The 20,811-nt window shown below is 40.9% G+C and overlaps 1 protein-coding gene across 2 annotated transcripts in view; it reads left to right on the top strand.

The window, feature by feature from the left end:
* Nucleotides 1–20,391, top strand: part of ZBTB44 (zinc finger and BTB domain containing 44) — a 32,169-nt gene extending 11,778 nt beyond the window's left edge. The window contains exons 2-6 of one of the 2 annotated variants that reach the window (XM_027747424.2): nt 5,641–6,710; nt 10,528–10,612; nt 15,109–15,272; nt 17,570–17,870; nt 19,924–20,391. In XM_027747424.2, the coding sequence (XP_027603225.1) occupies nt 5,660–6,710; nt 10,528–10,612; nt 15,109–15,272; nt 17,570–17,870; nt 19,924–20,206 (1,884 nt within the window). In that variant the 5' untranslated portion in view covers nt 5,641–5,659 and the 3' untranslated portion in view covers nt 20,207–20,391. The remainder of the gene's footprint in view (nt 1–5,640; nt 6,711–10,527; nt 10,613–15,108; nt 15,273–17,569; nt 17,871–19,923) is intronic. The other variant, XM_027747425.2, reaches the window with a different exon arrangement.
* The last annotated feature ends 420 nt before the right edge of the window (nt 20,392–20,811 follow it).

The raw sequence follows: 20,811 nt of genomic DNA, 5'->3' as shown, positions 1-20,811 counted from the left end.
CCAGGAGTTTTTCAAAGGAAGAGGTGGCTGCTTGTGAAGCAGTTTGCATCCTCGGAAAGTATTCTTGCAAATAAAAATAAAAATTAAGTGTTGAACATAGGTACAAGCTTGGGTGTGAGTACAGAGCAGCCAACAAATGCTTTCTGGGGATGACACTAATGGTACATGAAGGCAGTGGCTCAAAATCTCTGGCACGTGAACTTGTCAACAGTGGTGTCCAAAACCCCAGTCTTTACAAAATATATGATCTTGTCAAGTACAGCATTTCTGGAGTACACAGGCAAAGCACAACACACTTTTGTATGCCTTCTGCTGTGAAAGGGAGTGTTAATGCTAACGATAAATGGGTGGCTTGTAGAACTTCAGGCCTTCGGCTTGTTAGGTGAAATTGCTCTTCCATTCCAGCGCCCAAGTGGAGTCCTCTGGAGTTACTTACCTGCCATCAGCCATTCTTTGCTGGGCAGATCTTCCCAGAGGACTGTCCCATGTGCAAAGAACATGCCCAAGAACAAAAGACCTCCAAACTCCTTAAAACAAGAAGTTGTCCTCTTCTGAGGAACTGGGAGGAAAGGGACACAGGAGTGTCCTAGGGTATTTCAGTGGAGTCATTTGGAGAATCAGAGTCTGGTTCCTGAACCGAGAGACCAAGGGCCAGCTCAGCCACTGAGCCACTGAGCTCCCAGTTTTTCACAGGGCATGGCATCACCTCACTCCACGTACAGGCTGGAGCTCAGCATCTATTTCAGGTTTAACAGAACGGTGTTTATGCCTCAACACTGGTTCCTTTGTGCACTCAGGGTTTTAAATCTGCTGTCCTAGAGGAAATGGAAGTTCTGAAGCCCTGCATACTTCCCAGGATGGTTCATTTCCCTGGTCCTCTCACCCACTGCAGCCAAAGGTTACAGGTTTGCATTCCACAGATTCCAGAGCACCAAAGTGGATGCTGCACACTGATGTGATTCTGAGCACAGAAGCCTCCTGTTTGCCTCGTCTTTTTCATGAATACCATCAGGCTTGGCTGTGTTGGGCTGAGTTCTAACTAGGTTTACTGACCTGGGTTAAAATACGGTTTTAAATAAAGTTTAGAAAGTGCTGTTGATTTGTTTGAAACAAGAACAGTGTGGCAGCTCCAGCCAGCAGTTTGTGAAGTGAAGCAGGGCCAGATCTATAGAGGAGATAGTACCTTTTATTAGGCCAGCTGCTGTTGGGGAAACAGATGCGTGTTTAGATACACAAGTATTGCAAGGCTGAAATAGAAGTAGCCAACTTGAAGTTAAATACGCACTAAGAGCAGTTATTCTGATTCAATCGTGAACTTAATTATACAAACCAGTTAATTTGAGAGAGGGGGGTGCTGGTACCTGTGTACTGCAGTGACAGAGATAAAGTGATCCAGGTCACATGTTTATCCATGTGGAACATTCGTCTGTGTCTGTCTGCTGCTGTTGATGGGATGGTGCTGCCAGTGCCCAAGGAGTGATCTGCATTAAATATAAATAAATAAAAATAATTAGTGACCTGATTTCCACCATGGGCTCACACACAGGTAAGTAAGTGTATCTAAGGGATTGCTGAGAATTCCCATGGGGTGGGAATTTCCTGAGCTTTTTGAGTACCAAAGCCAACATGGCATTTATGTATCTGAAGTCTGTTGATTTCAGTATTCAGAAAAATTTAGTGTTTTCATGCTCTTAAGTTGCCACAGGTCAGGATATGGAGGTTAAAGGTGGGGTGGTAGTTTTGTGGTGCTAAAAATTACTTCTGTTGTAAAATGATGTGACTTAAGTGAGAAACTGAATGTGAGCAGCTCTGTGAGTTTCGTTCAGTGACTCTTCCAAAAGATTATTGTAGGTACCATGTTTCAAACCCAATGATTTGAGGCGCAGCAGAAGGTGAATAAGGAGCTAAACTTGGTGTACAAGAAGTAGGCAGGTCATGTGAGGAATATTTTTCAGTTCTGTTCTAGTTTCTTTTCAATTTACAGTTTAGATACATTACAACATTATAACATTATTATTTACATTATAACATTACATTTATAGAGTACAGTTTCTTCTTTATGGTTTCTAAGCACAGAAACTTGACACATGTTTAATGCCAAAATAGTGAATGTGACTTGGTAACTTGCTAAAACTTGTTTTTCGGTAGCCTTGAAACAGTCGGAATGAGCTGAGTTACCCTGAACTACTTAAAGGTCAGGTCTCTGTTAGTACTCCTGGGAGTAAAAAAAAACCAACTAATTTTCAACTAAATTGTACAAAGTCTGGTACAATAGCACTTCCCTTCACACTGCTTTTGGCTAATAGTGGACAAAATTCCCCTTGCTCTGGAAGTCCTGTAGTGCTCATGTTTGAATTCTCACCTTCTCCAAGGATCTGTGCTTTGGTGGTGAGTCCCCACACATCTCCAGGGCAGGAATGGACTCTGGAAAAAACATTCTCTTAAACTGCAAATGTCTGTTCAATACAGCCCATTAAATATGGGCTGAAGTGTCCCACTGGGAATATCTTTTAAAACTTGTGAAAGTGTCTTTAAATTTCATCGTGTTTTCCTAGAGCTTAGAAATACTCCATGAGTTGTGGGCAAGGTGTGTGTACCTTGGGATTGTGGGGAGGAGGAGGAAAAGCTTCTGTCTCTGTGATACCATCCCTGATCCCTGCTTGGAGAATCCCTAATGGTTTGTGGCTCAAAGATGAACAACTTTGCCAGCTCCAACCCACTTATCACTTAGTTTAGGTTGTGCACTTTGCTCTCCCCATGCCAGCACTTGCAAGGGAACAGGTATATTTAGTTCTGGATTTTGGTTCTGTAATCACTCCTGGATCTGCCACCCTCCACTTTATGGTCCAACAGCTCCGTCAGGGACTGGCTGATAATGGGAAATCAGACGTGCCAAAATGTCATTTCAAAATGGTGATGGGACGGAAATGTTGGACTTGGGGTGAAACTGTAACGCTGCAGCCCTTTCCCCTCTTTGGTCACTGGGAGTGCAGCTGTAAAAATACCCTGTGCCACCGAGAGATTGCCAGAGAGAGTTGATCCATTTTATAACTTGGCTGCTCTAGCATGCTCAGCTTTTCATGTGGAGAATATTTTCAAATTGTTTAAATTATCTACTAGAACTATTTGATGTTTGTACTTCCTCATTAACTGTAAGGAACTGATATTGTTTTGCCCTCCTCAGCCCACCCCTTTGGATTTTCCCAAAAATGCTCCTTGTCCACACTGAGGCCTGGATAGGAGCCACTTGTTTAAATGGTGGTGTCAATGCAATGAGGGGGAAAGTCATTTTACAGAAGTGATTTGACAGAGCAATATCCCACATTCATGGCAGGAACGCTGCTCCTTAATAAATTTAAATCAGTTTATTGCACATCACTGACTTCCACTATTTTATTTTGAATTCTGTAACCAGATCAAGGTCAAGGAAGCAAAAGATGAAAGGAGAAGAGGAAAGGAAGCCGGAGGAGGGGAGAGGCTGCAGGAGGGGGGAAGCAAGACAAGGAATGGTTCAGAGCAGGGCAACAGAGTCGAGCTCTCACTTAGGGACTGAGGGATGAGCATTTCTCACTCAGCTGAACAGAAAAATGGGTTATTCTGAGCCTACAGGAACTGGGAGGATTGCTCTTGATTTTCTCCTTGTTCGTAATGATGTATTGGTACTGTTTCTAAATACCAGATTGTTCTGTGGATAGTCCTTGTGAATGTTTTATTCCTTTTGTAGCCAGTTGCTGAACAGAAGCACTTCTGGACTTCTGATGTGCCAAGGAACTGCGGCAGCGCCTGGGATTTCAGAAGAAAGGGTATCCCAAGGCCATTTTAGAATATGCTGTTACAAGCTTTTACTGTAGTGTTTTGGTCTGAGATCAATGGAATATGCTTTTCATTTGATTCATGCTGGAGAACAAACAGTTTGGATGTTCAGATGCCTCTTGAGGTCGATCCATTTTCTTTCAGTGAAGGGAGTGTTTTGGTTGTGCTTAACTTCTTCCTCTGCACTAGTGTGAAATCTCATTTTAAACTCAAATGGCCCTTACGGTTTCTCCCAGACTTTATATTGCCAAGTGTTAGTTAATCTATTCTCTCGAATAGTTCTTTTTCCTCTGTCTGAAAGGGTTTGAGTATCAAAAGTGAAACCCCAGCTACAAGAAGCAGCCAAGTGTAAATGTGTGTAGAACAAGGTAGGCTCTGACAGCTGCCATTTCAATATGTGACATTTGGAGCAAATTGTTCCAAACTTGCTCTTTGTAGCTGAAAATCTCCAAATGAGCAACTTGTAAGTGTGGTATGCTTTTGTGTATGTGGAAGGGAAAGAAGGATGATGTGAAGAAGCTGCTGACTCCAGGAACTAATCAGATCCAATTATGTTGTTGATGTTTAACCCAATGATATTTCTATATTGTGGTAATTGTGTGAGGCATGTGGAACACAGAAAGCCTTGGGGGGTTGGGGGGTGGGGAACTTAAGAAGGTGAAACACGGTGGGTTGTGTTTCGTTTACAGTTAAATAATTCAGAAGAGTTTGGGGAAAACCCAGGAACTGATTTTCTTGGTGGCCACAGCAGTTCCAGTTCCATCCCAGGGGATGTCTGGGCATGTGGCATCTTGCTTGGCACTGTCTTTCCCCTGTGTACTGCAGAGGGAGTGAGTGGTGGATCAGCTTCACCCTCCTCAAATCAGAGTAATTTATTTTTTAGAGGCTGCTGCAGCCCTAAAATTTGCAGCCAGTGTGGGTCACACCTCCCATTCTTGCACAAAACACAAACATTTGCTCCCACATGGAGAGAACCCAAAGAAGAGAGGTTTTTATTGTCAGAAGAAAAAAGTTGCCCTCCTTGTATTATTTATCACACATATAAAATCAATATGTATGTATTTGATTGAGACTTAAACTTTCCTTTGAGGTTTCTAATGCATTGTGTTTCTGAAGGAATTTTCAATAACTCCTCACCTTAGTCCAAAACTGTTTATTAAAAGCAGCTTTAGGCAATCGGTACCTGCACTGCAGCAGGAAAACAGAGCTGTTGGCAGCTGTTGTTTTATGTTTACCAGCTTGAACTCTGGCCTCTGGAAATTCACACTGTAGTTTCTCTAAGGCTTTTCTGGAATTAAATACGATCTCTGGGAGATTTACTTGCTCCTGCACACTTGTAAGTTGACCCAAGCTGACGTCTTTTCCACTTAAAAGAAACATTCAACACTCTGTCAGGTTTAAGAACTGTGAGCAAGAGTTTCCTGGGCCCAGAAGATAAAAATACAGGTTTCTACTCACTGTTAGTTAAAGAAAATGCTTTTGTTTTAATATTGCAAACATTTCTTTGAAGTGTGTTGGGTATTTGGTTTTGAATGGGCAGTAGGAAGAAATACAGGCGTTAGTTATTATATACGTATAGAGAGATAGATATAGGGAGATATATATAGATATATATATATAAGGATAGACTGCAAATAATTTGATCCATGTTTATGAAAATTGCAAGTAAGTAATTGCATTTCTGTAGAATTACTCACTTGCACAATCTGGATCCTAGAAAAAACTGATCTGAAAGAATTTGGTTGAATTTTCTTCTTACGGTGTCTTAGAAAGCCACTTGACTTCCACTTTCTGACATGAAAATGACAGTTTTCCTCTTTGTTCCAGGACACCTGTGATCTCTTGTATGTGGGAAGAACGCTGGGAGAACCATCTAAAAATGGGTGTTAAAACATTCACTCATAACTCCCCTGCTCACAGTCAGGAGATGCTGGGGAAGCTGAACATGCTCCGCAACGATGGGCACTTCTGTGATATCACCATCCGTGTCCAGGACAAGATCTTCAGGGCGCACAAGGTGGTCCTGGCGGCCTGCAGCGACTTCTTCCGCTCCAAACTTGTGGGCCAAGCAGAGGACGAGAGCAAGAGCGTGTTGGACCTGCACCATGTGACTGTGACCGGGTTCATCCCACTACTGGAATACGCTTACACGGCAACGCTGTCCATCAACACGGAGAACATCATTGACGTGCTGGCTGCAGCCAGCTACATGCAGATGTTCAGCGTGGCCAGCACATGCTCCGAGTTCATGAAGTCCAGCATTTTGTGGAACACGCCCAACAGCCAGCAGGAGAAGGTGCTGGATGCAGGGCAGGAGAACAGTGCAAACTGCAATTTCACCTCCCGCGACGGCAGCCTTTCCCCCGTCTCCTCTGAGTGCAGCGTGGTGGAGAGAACCATCCCTGTGTGCCGGGAGTCGCGGAGGAAGCGCAAAAGCTACATCGTTATGTCTCCTGAGAGCCCCCTCAAATGCAACACACAAACCAGCTCCCCCCAAGTGCTCAATCCCTCAACTTCCTACCCGGAGTCCAGAAACCAGCCCGTAGACTCGTCCTTAGCTTTTCCCTGGACTTTTCCTTTTGGAATCGATCGAAGACTTCAGTCGGAAAAGGTGAAGCAGGCGGAGAACTCACGGACTTTGGAAATGCCTGGGCCCTCCGAGTCCAACCGGAGAATGGCGGATTACGTGACTTGTGAGAGCACCAAAGCCAGTTCTCCCCTGGTGATCGAGGAGGACGTGCGAGTCAAGGTGGAAAGGCTGAGCGACGAGGAGGTGCACGAGGAGGTGTCACAGCCCGTGAGCGCTTCCCAGAGCTCCCTGAGCGATCAGCAGACAGTCCCAGGGAGTGAGCAAGTGCAGGAGGATCTCCTGATCAGCCCACAGTCTTCATCCATAGGTACGACCATTTCTGGCCTTAGGTATGAGTATGTACAGAAAAGCCTCTAATAGGCACATGTGCACCTGGGATTTTACTGGAGGAAACCTACCTTGTGAGTTTTTATGCTTTAATTCAGTGAAATGGCCTTTTTTCCCTGTTTCATGAAATGTTACTTATAAACTTGGAGTTCTTTAAATAACTTTGCAGAAGGCAACTGAGAAAGGTAAGCCCTCCTCATTCAGCAGAGGTCGATAACTCCATTTTACCTCTAGTTGCCTAATTGAGGGAACTAATTCTGCTTTCATTAGTGTCAAAAAGACACTGATCTCAGCTGAGCCACAACACCAGATCTGAAAGGCTTGTGCCTGTAGCCATAAAGGGTTACCACAGGACTTTGCATCAGGCATCAAATCGTGTATAATTGTGACAGAGAGTCTTTGTAAGAGGATTTGCAAAATAAGTGGTGAAACACTGTCGTCTTAATGCCCCAGACAAAAATAAATCGTCACAATCATAATATTGAGAATCTTTCCATTTTGGGGGGATTTGATTCTCAAGTTGCTTCTTCAAATGCTGCCAGTTGCTGAGAGAATCCTTTTTTTTCCATGAAAGATAATTTGAAGCCAGTTTTGGGTTCTTCTAGCAGGCTGTTTTTTATTAGTAGCTAATACTTAAAGGTTACTGGAACAATCCCTTTTTTCCTCTGCTCCAGAATGCATTTAATAGCTTTTAGGAAGTCAGAAGGTAAGAGGGTTTGCAATGTTTCTAGTTTAATTACCAAAATTTTACCTAAGTCAGCTATTTTATTCTCAGTTATGTGGCTTGACCTGTGCTTGGTAGAGTTTTTTTGCTGAAGTATCTTTAATAAAGCCTGTGTTATTTGCAGACTGCTCTGCTTCATTCAAATAATATATACATGAAAGGCTGCTCCAGTTAATTCAATAAATAAACTACAGGAAGGTAAATAAATGTAGCCTGGTAGCATTATTTGTTTGGTTTTGGTCAGTGTAACATTTGCCTTCTCTGGAGAAAGTGAGATCAGTCTGACCCTTCCAGGATTGCAATACAGTAAGTGCTGTTGAAATATTCAAGTAATACTAGAAAGAAATGAAAATATTTCCTACTTATGCCATCCTTTGCTGTTGAATTGTTCCCCAGTTCGTGTAGCTCATACGTTGATATTTTAGATTGTAATGCTTTTTCCAACTGAAAATGTTTTATTTACTGGAGACAGGGCTGTTTACCTTTGCTTAGTTTCTATCTTATAGTTTATAAATCTTTAAATGTAGTTTGCCAAAATAGTGGATAAATTAAAAATATATTTTTTAAAAAAGCTTTGTTTGCTGGTAGTTTGCCAGGAAAAGCGGTCCTTGTTCAAGAACAGGTTTTGTTTGATTCAGTTTGTAACTCATTATAGTCAGAACTTCAGAAAGGTCTTGTCGGGGCCATGTGATAAGACATGCAAATTATCTCATCAGCATAATTGTATCAGCAGAGGCAAAATAGAACAAGTAAAAATAATGATTAGGGAAAGTTAAAAATACCATATCGGTGATACTTATTTATACATTTAAGACATATATCATACCCAGACAGCTTAAAAGGACAAATTGGGTGTATACTCAGGATTACAGATGAGTAGTAAATAACCTGTAGAAGTTTTTGGAGGGCATCTCTCAGAGTTAGAAGTGTCAGAAAAATTGTATTTCAAAGGCAGCTTGAATTGGGAAATGGAAGTATGAGACTGGGGCTGAATTGGAGAGAGTTAGGTGCCACTGAATGCTATGAAATCTCAACTTCTAGCACAATCAGTGTTAAACAAAAAATACTTTGAAAAGTAGTAGGTAGGGTAGGGGATCTCAGGCCTTAATGATTATAATATTAAACTTAAATCTGTCACTGGTGTTAGTACAGCATGTTCTGCCTTAAAACAGCTGCAGAGAGAAGAAAAATGTGCCAGGGCAAAATCTTTAAAGTACAAATCTGCTCTTTGAATACGTTCGAATGAATATTTAGTGGCCTTTGCATAATAACCACCCTCAGAATGGTTTTTATTCACGTTTTTGCTCTAAAGAGAAACAGCGCTCTTCCTTTTTAGCACAGTGGACATGTACCTAATATGTGATACAGCACACTTGGTAGCCAGAAGGCACTTTTTACCTCCCAAAGATGTCTTTCTTCATGCAGTAATGTAAGAATAATAAGTGGAGGCAGCAAGATGTGTTAAAGTACAGCTTTCTCTTCCCTGAATGTATTTTCCTGGTATAATTGCATATATTTATCTCAGTGTTTTATAGTGCATTTATAAAAGCATTCCTGCCTCTCTCTCTGATATCGCAAAAAGCTCTTATTCACTCTTTGGGCAATTTCAAGAATTGTTCATTTGCAATTTATTATATTTGGAAGCACTTTATAATATGAAAGGAGACATGGAGCAGGGCCTTGATAAGTAAGTTATTATGGTTACAACAATAGCTGTATCTGAGAAGATGTTTTCATAACTCATTAGCGCTGTTGGCATTTGAGAGGTGAAGGCATAAAATTAAACCTGAGCAGTTGGGCTTATTTTTCAGTAGACTTCAAGTTAAGTATTTCATGAGAAAGAAGGATAAATCAAAATGGGATTAACTTTTGTAACTTTATAGATTGCACAGTTGATGAATTTCCCAAATATGGGTTGTCAGCTCTTAACAAAATTAAAAATTTTGATTCGTAAAACTTCCAGAGATGCCATTTTCCTCCTGTCACTGGCCCCATAACATGGCATCACATTAAGACAGGAATCTTTCACTTCAGGAATGATCTTTCATTCTTTTTGGCAGAATATGCACATTTTCTGCCTCACTTTCCATGTCTTTGTTCCTTCTCTTTGGTTTTCCTTTTGGTCTGACACTTGCATTGTAAACCCAATGCTATTTGATTTTCCTAGTGAGCTTTAGGGTTCCAAAATTCAGATTGCTCACATACCACTCTCTTAGGAAGCAGAATTATTTTTACCACAGCAGCAAGAGCATCTCCCACCACTGTCCTAAACTTTACTTGTTCTTAAGACGGTGGTGTAGGGAGAGAAATCTCCTTTCCCATCTTGTCTCCTATGGATTCAGTGGTAGAGATCCAGGGACCGTTTGGCCAAACTCCTGGTGGTGATGAGGGAGGCCCAGCTGAGCAACAGCCATATGAGATGAATGAAGTTGTGGTTTTGTTTTAGTGCTTCTTTTCCCTTGGATTCTGTTCCCAGACTCATTGAACTCCATTTTCTCAAATGTTGGTGCACTAAACAGAACTCTGGAGTGATTCTGTGTGTACATTTCTCTTACAAACAGGTGTTTGGTCTCTTTTGTGTTGCATTTCTAATTTCTCAGAGGGTTCTTCCTGTCTCAGAGGCTTATCATTAAATAAAGGCATTATCAATTGATATATTTATGGAATATTTGGATCCCAAAAGCCATGTAGTGTAGCAGGTTTGAAGTCTTTATTGCTCAAGAAGTCTTGAATATTGCTGTAGTCCCTTTAGGTGAATGTAACTTTTCTGTTTTACAGTTCTAATACTGGATGGGTTTTGAAAACTGGCTATATTTAACATTTCCATTTTCTAGGTGTGCCAAATATGTGTCCTTTGTTGAGTTGTCAGTTTAGTAGCTAATCTGAGTAGAGGAGAAGCTGACTGGGAACAGGATTCTTCTGAGTGTTCTAAATGACTTTCCCAAGGCAATTTCATTCTGTTATCACCAGTAGCATCTATCAGAGATTGGGAAAGCAAGCTTGCTGTGTATTTCCATGCCCCCCATCCCTTTTTGAACAGGTATTTGCATTAACTTGCCCTTTTCTCTCCTAGGCTCCATAGATGAGGGAGTTACGGAGGGGTTGCCCACACTCCAAAGCAGCTCTGGCACCAACGCTCACGCAGACGATGACGATCGGTATGTACCAACCCAGGGTGCAGAGTGTCCTGCACAAGTGCTAGGCTGTAATTACCCCTCACACCCTTAATTCCACAATGTTTGGTTGTTCCTACATCTAATTCTCTGTGTTGCTCAGAGTACAATCAGCTTCTGGAAGGGTAGATGCTTTAGGAGAATGTAGATGATGAAAGTCAGAGTTTGCTTTTCATTTCCTCTCTATCTCCAGGAAGCACTGGTGAAGAAAGATATTCATGGTTTTGCTGTTTCTTCATCACTGCTCTTTATTAATAAATTCAGAAAAACCCCTTTACTGTGAAACATGCATACTAAAGCTGCCACACAGCCCCAAAAGCAGCAAACTGAAAACAAGGACCTGGTCCTGACTTTACTAGACGTCACTACTGCCATAAACCACATAACAGCCTTAAATCTCCTCTCCCAAACTCTCTGCCTGTAGCTTCTTACCAAAATGCTGTATGTCACTTGCTGTAAATATTTGGCAGCCTTTGCTGTGTTGAGCTGAGTGATTTATTAAGGGAATCCCTTATAAGGAAAGGCTGGCAGAGAAAACCAATCTAAAACAGGTCTGTTTGGTCAAAGATACATCATAATTCTGTTAGAACCAAGTGATGGCATACAGGAGTACACACAACTGCTTTGACTTCTATTTCTTAGTTATGCCCTTCCTAAGCACATTTTTTCAAACTGGCTTTTGCAGTGTTTTGTCAGATAACTGGGTCTGTGGAAGAAGTGTGAACCTTTGGGAGTGTTCCAGAAATTGTGTCAAGTGAAGCTCCCTACAGAGATAACAACCAAGAGCTGCATTTTCATAGCTCATAAAAATCTTTCCTGCCATTTTCATCTAAAACCTGTCCCATTGTAGGATTAAAAAGGGAAAATAACTGCTTAGATAAGAGTTTTTTGTATGGAAGATTTTATCTATCTGGTAACAAACCTCAGTATAAAAATAACACCCAGCACTTAGATTGAATTAATAGTAGGAGCACATGTTGCATTAGAACTAATCGAGGTTTTTAAAGCTGTAATTGTTAAGTCAAGTGGACTCATATATTCAGCACTGGATTATTTCAGAAATTTCCTATAAAATTGCGCAGTTGCAAGCGCAAACTGCCTTGAAAATGCAAAAGATATAAAATTCTTTAAATGCACTGAAAATTCTCGCTAAAAGATCTCTTCCATGCAGAGGAGGAAAGAGTATTTTCCTTCATTTATGCCCAAATTTGAAAATAATTTTTCTCAGAATGACAGAAGCATCAGCAAAATGAACTAGAATTTGCACCTTGTTTATAAAACAATTGAACTGACAGTTATGGGAATTTCAGACTCCATAACAAAGATTTTCTACCAAGTGATTTGTTTTGTAAATTCAAATGAAAGTGCCAAGGCTGTGCTTATTCCAAGATGGAGAAAATCTCCCTCTATTTTGGTTTTGTTGGGTTTTTTTTAATACACCTTTAGTTTAAGTCCAGGTTGTACATTTCTTTACTAATAGAGATTCTCAAAATGTCAAAATCAGTTGTGAGTGGCCAATGCAAATTTATATTGAAAAATATAATTTATATATTTATATTCCTAAAACAAAGCAATAGAGTAGTCCATTTAAAATTCTAAATATTACATCCTTACCACTGTGGAAAGAATCATAAATATTTCAAAATCTAAAATGTCTTATCTCTTGTGTTTCTCCCTTAAATAATTGACATCATTAATTGGGCCTCCTCTATAATCAGTGTTTCATAAACACCAGGTCACATGTAATTGTCAGCTTAATAGACACATACGAATCTGTTAAGTATTAAAATTACTGTTTCACAGTGAAGTCTGATCTATTCTTTCTCTGATATTTCACGTTCGGATTGTAAATCACTTTCTAACATAGATCAGTAATTCAGCTGATTTAACAGTTGGTCTGTGTATCAGTTTGTGGCTGTATTTAAAAGGAGTTGCAAAGGCTCAGTTATGAAAGGTTTCCGATCCAATAAAATGAGAAACCCCCACATTTCTATAATAATTGTTATTTACAAATAGAGAACATTTCTAGGCTCACTGAGCATTTTGGCATTCACGTTTTTCTGAGTTTAGTTCTACATAATTAAATATGTGTGTAATCTCTTGGTGGAAAGAAGAAAAAATTGCAAGCAGAATATTTCAGTGAAAACATTTGAAACCTATGTTTTTCTGTAGCTAATACAGAAATTCTCAGAGATGTCAGACAAATCTCAACTGTTAAATGCCACATCTATGACAAGTCATGAAAAATTGAGTATTTGTGGAAAAGAAGCAGGGGAGAGAAAATCTGGGTGTGTTTCCAATATCATCTCTAAGCTATGTCAGCAGTAGGTATTTCATCTTGCTTGCATTATGAGCATGGGAAAGACAAACCTGTCACTGGTAGCTGGAGAGCCTCATGATTCCCATTGGATCTGCTTTAACCAACCCCCCTCATCAGGTTTTATAGAGAATAAACCCAAACTTTATTTTAAATTTCTTTTAGGCAGTTGGGCCCATTGCGCTTCTCCTTCAATGGCACAGAAGGTGGCACCAGTATAGGCCTTGAGGGTGAGAGAGCCTGACAAAGCTGGAAACAAAAAGAGAGCTGTGGCTCCTCATTTCTGCCCTAGTTTGAGTGTCTCCTGAGAGAACTTGCAGGAGCACAGTGTGCTTTTGCCTCTTCACAGTGCCCTAATGCAGGAATGAGGGAGGAGGGACCTCAGGAACATGTCACAAAACCCAAATATAATTCTTATTTGAGCACACTACCTGTGTGTCTGTTCTTTATCCAGTGATCTGTTCACAAAGAGGAACAGGAGTGCCAGAGTTGGTCAGAAATTCAGTTAGAAAAATCAGAATGTATATTTATATTTATTTCAAAACCCCTCAACTGGCTTTTTTAGCTCCCAAAGTGGCAGTGAGCTACGTTCTGCCAGGCCCAGGACATGAGCTGGTAACTTCCCTCTTGCAAGTATTCCCTTTATCAGAGAGCAACAAGTCTGTCAGCATCTCTTTTTTCCATCAGCTCTCTGTGTATAAAAAGAAGTGAAGAACGATAAAATTTCTTCTACAGAGCAAATATTATTCCAATTCCATATGAGACCAGAAATCCTTATGGGTTTTACAGACTGAGTGATACTAAACTCCTGCAGGAAATTGCTTCATCTTGTGTACCTGGTGTTATAGTCTCCAGATAAATTTTGCTTCTGAGACCCATCACTGCCCTCCAACAGATAGCCCCTGTCCTCACAGTTGAATTGACATCCATTTCCAGAGCAGATAAAGACAATTTAGGTATTGATTTTAAAGAGATGATTCTGGTTCTTGTCTTTCTGTGCTGATCTACTCTGTGAAGGTCTGTGTGATGTGTAGGGAAATGTATTTGTGCAAAGTGCACATTTCATTCCTCTGAATGTTAGAAGTCCACAAATCCAGCCTGACCTGGAAACCAGCCCTCTGGGCTCGAGGTGCAAGGATTCCCTCAGTTAGGGAGACTTTCTAACTGTGACAGGAGACATCATTGTACTCTTTTCTAAGGACGTTTTAGACACTATGGTTTGGTAAAGCTAAAATTGCAGTGCTTTGGCCACAGAATGAATGTTCCGGGTCAGAGCAGTTCCCTGCTGCCAGTGATGTCTGATCTTCCTGTAGGCTCTGAGCAAGCTGAAATATCTATTTTAACAAAAAATATAGACCTTAATGCTCAGGGAATGGAAACCTCAGGTAAGTACAAATTGTCATTGTTCCTCTGTTTGTACCAGCGGATTTGTTTTTATTTCACTGTGCCCTTTAGCAAGTTCCTTGCCAGAGGACTTGGATTAGCAAGGGAATTGTAGTTCTCTTAAACAGTTTGCAGCTAGAGGCTATGTAGGAGCAATTAGTCAGTTTTAAATAAATTACTTTGAAAGTTAAATTGTTCCTATTACAGCCTGTGTGCTGTTTTCTAAACACAGCGCTGGAGCTGTTTGAATCAGACAAGGAGCAAGTATTGATTCATGAGATTAATATTTTAAACTCAGAAATATGTAATTGTAGATACTAATATTTGTTCATGGAACTTGGATTGAAATGAAAAATGAATTGGCTGCAATTTCATTTGTAAATACCACTGAAGCTGCAAAATACTCCTTTGCTTTCAATTTGCTCAGCTCTTTAAACTCTTCCTCAGGGACTGTTTGCTGATTGCAAGTCATCGATACGCCTGAGAAAATGCCCACGCCTGGAAAATAAAGTTCAGTTTGCAGCTGTGCTCAGGCCTGTTACCCAAAGAAAACACAAGTCAGAGGCTGTTCCCTGAGGGTTTGTTCAGATGTGCAGAGTCAGTGACTGTAAGATTTCAGGTGTAGGTCAGACATTGCTGTAGAGACAGAGATTTCCAGCATAAAGAGAGATTTCAAATGTGACGTGCCAGTCTCTTCTCCTCATACAAATGTGCTCAAGGTTCAGATTTCCATGGTTATTTTTCTGGCGTGCCTGTAAATCAGTGCCTTTTTTCTTTGTAGTCTGGAGAACGTTCAGTATCCCTACCAACTCTACATTGCTCCTTCCACCAGCAGCACAGAGAGGCCCAGCCCCAACGGTCCCGACAGACCCTTTCAGTGTCCCACCTGCGGGGTCCGCTTCACTCGCATTCAGAACCTAAAACAACACATGCTTATCCACTCAGGTGAGAAATTCCCAGCAATTCCTCATTTATAGCCTCGCTGTGCAGCAAATGTAATAATGCAGGATTTTTACTCACCTCCTTGAGAGCTGATTTCAGCAAGACTGAGTAGAGATATGTCTAGTTGAATGCTTGTTTTGATCCATGGAGTCTGACTGATAGCTCTGCTCAGGGATGATTAGCATTTGTGTGGATCTGATTGCCTGAAACTCATCAGGATAAGGCATTTTCATGATAAAGATTTGAGATGAAATAAAGTATACTTGGCTTTTTTATTATACAAAAGAAGTGATGTAGGTTGAAATTCTTCCTCTGATGTGTTGTAATTGTCTGCTGTGTTTTAGAGGAGACTTGCAGCCATAAGAAAATATTATCTATCCTTGCATTGAAGAAAGTTAAGTGCCTTTGGATCTCAGGGTTTTTGGAGGGATTGCAGGACAACTGAATTGGTTTCCTAATCAATTTAGCTCCTGCAGATAGTACAGATTTTTGTGTGAATGCCTCCTCTGAGCCTTGATCCCCAAATTGATGCATTCATTTTGATTTGTAACCAAGCTTGAAATCTCAGTCTTTGCTATTGGTGTTTTCAAGACTTGTCAGCATTATCTGACAGTAGCATTGACATTTGAATGAATAAAGGGAATATTGAAGAGTTTTTCCTCTTGGGCACTAAACCTCATGGTTTAGCATCTCCTGCTTTGAGCCTGACTCTTACTTGCACACACAGGATGTACCATTTTGGGGCAGAGCAACAACTGTCAAGGTATAATTTTTTCCCTGTCAGCAATTATTTGTCAAATCCCTTCAAGCAAGATGACCATATATGTGTTTAATATTAAAAAAGCAAACTCTGTGGGCGTATCAAATGTGGAATTATCCAAAGCCTGTTGTTAAAAGTCTGACAGCAAAGCATCTCTGACCAACCTGTCAACTGGGAACCCCTGGGCAAAGTTGGGAGAGATTTTTACTGTTTTAGAGTAATTAACATGCAAAAGAAACTCTCAAAGCTTGTAAATGTTGGAAGTGTTTTCTCATGAGCAAAATGACTGAAGAGATTTTCCTCAAACTACCAGAGGAAATAGATGCCCTTGGACAGTAGGAGAGCGTGAAAAGTTTGAGCTCCACCAGCCCATATTCTGGTGTATTAACTTGTTTTCACATGCTTAACAGGGCATTTCAGTGTAACCTTAACTACAGCTTTCTCTGTCTAAAAGCCCCAATTAAAAGTTCAACTCCTGCTTTGAACATAAGGAAAGCAGAGTGAAAGACCTGGGAAATAACAGCCCAGGCTGATGCACATTGAGCCTTTTGAAAAAACCTTTTTTATTCCTTGACAGCCCTATTATGAATAGAACTCCATATTGCAGATTCTTGGCCTCATGTTTGGATTTCCCCACTTTCTGGAGTTCAGACTTTTTATTAAATCTGAAGTTTTTGGTGGTTCAGACCATTATGTTGTAATACTTCTGTTTGGGTGTGATTGCACACTCAGCCACTGCAGCATGTTGCAGAGCTCGTATGTTTTAGGGTAAGAAATGAAAAATGAACTAGTAACTGAATTTCTAAATTAATACAAGAAAAGAAAAAGAGGGGCATGAAGCTAAATTGTCTTAGAGAGCTGTCTGTCATGCAAAGTTGCTGAAAATGCTTGTATAGCAAGGTTCCCACGCGATATAAAGGCTGTTGCTTCCCCCTTTTATCACCATTCCTGCTGCATTACAGGGGCATCCGTGTGCACACAGTCCCCCTGTCAGAACACTTCTCTGAGACCAAAGGCAGCCAGAGAAAAACATTGCAATTAATTAAGGTTAGGCTGATAATTGCATTGTTGGGAACCAGTCTGGCACAAGAATCTCCTGAGATCAAAGGAGTTCAAAGGTGGTTTGAGATGGCGGCGGCATCAGATCCATGTTGGCTGTGCCTCAGGGTCTTAACCATGTGCTCAGTTTAAACCGTGGGGACGGAGACTATGGAGGTCACAGTTAGGAAATGGAGAAAGTTAGGTTGGAGAACCCTGTAGAGGGTTATCTACTTAAAGATGGTCTGAATTGCCATTTGGAGCCAGTTGCAGCAGTATCTAAACAGAGATTGATGTTGCTCTGGGCTGGGCTCCTTAATTCCTGTTTTTCTAGGTTGTTTCAAGTGCAGCTCCATCCTCATTGTTCCTGCCATTTTCAAGTTAACCAGGGAATCTCCTCCCAAAACAGGGCTTCTCTGAGAGCTGCTGTAGAATTCCTGAAGGATTTTGCCTGTGCCCTGTGGTTCCAAAAGGTGACATGTCTGTGCTCTCTCTCCCACAGGCATTAAACCCTTTCAGTGTGACCGCTGTGGGAAAAAGTTCACCCGCGCTTACTCGCTCAAGATGCATCGCCTGAAGCACGAAGGTAAACGCTGTTTCCGCTGCCAGATATGTAGTGCCACTTTCACTTCCTTCGGGGAATATAAACACCACATGCGGGTTTCCCGGCACATTATCCGCAAGCCTCGGATTTACGAGTGCAAAACATGTGGCGCCATGTTCACCAACTCTGGAAATTTAATCGTTCACCTGAGGAGCTTGAACCATGAAGCATCAGAGCTAGCAAACTACTTCCAGAGCAGGTGAGGTGCACAGCAAAAACCTAACAGGGAAACTTGCTTTTTTTTTTTTTTCCTTTTTTTCTCCTTTATTTCCCCCTCCCCCCCCCAAATCATCATTTCCTGCTTTCAGGGCAGCCTGCTGTGCCTCTCCTCAGGTTGCCAGCTAATTCCAGTCAGATTGATTCCTGTGCCACTCTTGGTTGTGTCTGATCTGTCTTACAGCATGTGAGCTCTATAGGAGGGCACTGAAGAACCCAGGGATATGCAGAGGATGCTTCTGAGCTACTTAATTTCTCTTTTCAATAGTATCTATGGCCAGGCTAATGGTGTGAAGCCATAGTGTTCTATACTACAGCATCCATGGAGTTCTGTAAATAATTTTCTATTTAAAATCTTGTATGTAGCCTGTTCGCTTACATAGGGCACAGATTTATTGCTTCATTGTAAGTACTTGCTTGATATTGTGGAAAGATTGTATGACTCCATACCCTCTTTCATTTTCTAGGTAACATTACTAAATTATTAGACCAATAGCAATGGCAATACTAAGGACCACTTGAACATTTTCTATCAGGGCACAAAAGACTGGACATATCTCACAAATGCACTTTGCTAAAGACTGTGAAAAGGGTTCTGAGGCATCAGACCAGCACTGTATTCTTTTATTGATATAAATATATTAGTTGGGATTTGAGATATAAAATACAAAAGTTGGATGAGGAAAATTGAAGACAAAGGTCTCCCAGCTCTTAAACCTATAGAGAGTTGATCACTTATAGAGTTTCACTCTACAGAGAGAATGCAACTTGGTGTGCGTAAGTCATCTGCCTTCAGCAGCACAAAAGAAGTATATTCTAAAAGTTACAGCATCACAGTCCCACTCTTCCTGATTTCCAGACATTATTCTTTTTCCCCTACAAAACATTTCAGTATTTTGTTCTGTTTGATTAACTTAGAGGTGACATAGGATGAAAACGTTGCAAAAAAACCAGGAAAGCCTGTTACTGTTTTTTCCAGCAGAATATTGTATAAAAGTACAAGTGCTTCATATCTGTGGGTTTACGCAGTTCTTGTTCTTGGCTCTCGGGCCAAAACCAGAGCAAAAACTCTGGTTGTGGTAAGCACTGCATTGTCAAATTAAAGTCAGATTAAAGGGTGTGATTTTAGCTGCCTTATAGCCCTTCCTTCAGTTTGAATTGACAAACACCAGTTTAGCATAGTTGATTGTGAGTTCGAGTTGAAGCAGTGAATGCTGCTGTCATTTAAGGACTGCTTTTAACTCGATTATTGCCAGGAGGAACCAAAGCATACAAATATGCATATATGTAATATATATATATGTTTGTCTCAACTACAGACTTCATGTCTGGTGTTGAAAATGTGCAAAAAAATTTTATTTTTCATATGTCCTCATGCCATGAAAATACTACTGGGGAGTTTGGTAGGCTTTCTTTGGATCCACTCAGCCCTCAGCTGGTAAAAGTACGTTACAGAAGTGTTGTCTTAGGAGTGAAAGGGGAAAGAGAGGCAATTCCGTGCTTTTCCTGGCACTGTGATGTGTTGGCATCACAACCTCCCACTGCAGCTCTATCTTCTGCAGAGCCCTTGCTGCTTCCAGCCTGTCCACTCCAAAGGAAATGATGCTGCTGGTCTAGGGTGGATTTACCTCTGAGGTGGGAAAGGCCCACATTTTCCCACTGCTGAACTCATTTTTGCTTCTATTTTTAAAGGCTGAGTGCTCTGTTTCTTCAGTGAGGTTTTCAGTGCCATGGGATGTTCCAGACATTAACTTTCATTCTCATCAAGTTGATACAGTCTAAGTAACAAGAAGTTGCTGTGTAGGAAATACAGCTGCAAAATAGATGCCATTGAATAAATTCTCTATGTGTAGAAATGAGAAGCAGGTTATAGTGCCTGGGGGAGCGTGTCACTGCCATGTTCTTGCAGCAGTGTGAAATGAACATCTCTGTTCTCAGTGTGTAGCTTGTATGATGTAACTGATACAAAGAAACTGATACTGCTGATGTTTGTGTGAGAAATGACATATCTCTTCTGTCCTTTGCCCCTCTTCTAGTGACTTCCTAGTACCGGACTACTTAAACCAGGAGCAAGAGGAGACCCTCGGGCAGTATGAGCTAGGGGAGCATGGCTTTGAAAGCAACTCTTCTGTCCAAATGCCTGTCATTTCACAGGTGTCGTCAACTCAGAATTGTGAAAGCACTTTCCCCTTGGGGTCTCTGGGTGGGTTGGCAGAAAAGGAAGAAGATGTGCCAGAGCAGCCAAAGACTAACGCCACTGCTGAGGCAGCTGCAGGTGACCCTCCCAAATCGGAGCTGTCATCCATCACTATCGAATAATTCATGGCTTGGTTTCACTTTTGTTCTTTGGAAAGTGCCTGTGTTTGGTCCTGTACATTTTAATTTAATATTTTTAAACAAAAAAAGCGGGGAGATTTTCCCCTTTTTACTTTGTAAGCTACGCTTTAAACAGGAAACTGCAACAGATGTTTCATTATTTTTCATGACTGAATGATCACTTCTGTGAAAATATTTAAGACTGATTGCACAAAAAAAAAAAGATCTTGTCAGAACATCATGGAAGCTGTGATACACTTCTAAAGAAGAACAACTGATTCAGATCACTTTAACTATTCCTTCTTCCACAGTTAGAGCAGCTCATTAAGTTTCTCTTGCTTCTGCAGACCCTCTGGTTAAAGGCAAGAAATCAGAGGAAACCTTTTTCAAATGACAAACAAAAGGATGCATTGGAAATCATGATTGAACAGTTTTGAGTGTATGCTTTAATCTTGTGCATAAAAAAATGACACTTCCTATCTGTGCCTGCTGGTTTTCAAAGCTCTCACTGTGCCCCTGCGCTTGGCAGTGGTGAGTAGTTTTGAGACTTAACAGTCACAGACTTCTTCAAAACACATTATCCCTTCCCATCTTAGATTAATCAGTTT

The sequence above is a fragment of the Pipra filicauda genome, unplaced genomic scaffold, assembly GCF_003945595.2.
Source record: "Pipra filicauda isolate LSUMZ 115617 unplaced genomic scaffold, ASM394559v2 scaffold564_size293559_pilon, whole genome shotgun sequence".
Taxonomy (NCBI): domain Eukaryota; kingdom Metazoa; phylum Chordata; class Aves; order Passeriformes; family Pipridae; genus Pipra; species Pipra filicauda.
The sequence above is the reverse complement of the archived record's forward strand: the minus strand, read 5'-3'. Positions and strand labels throughout refer to the sequence as shown.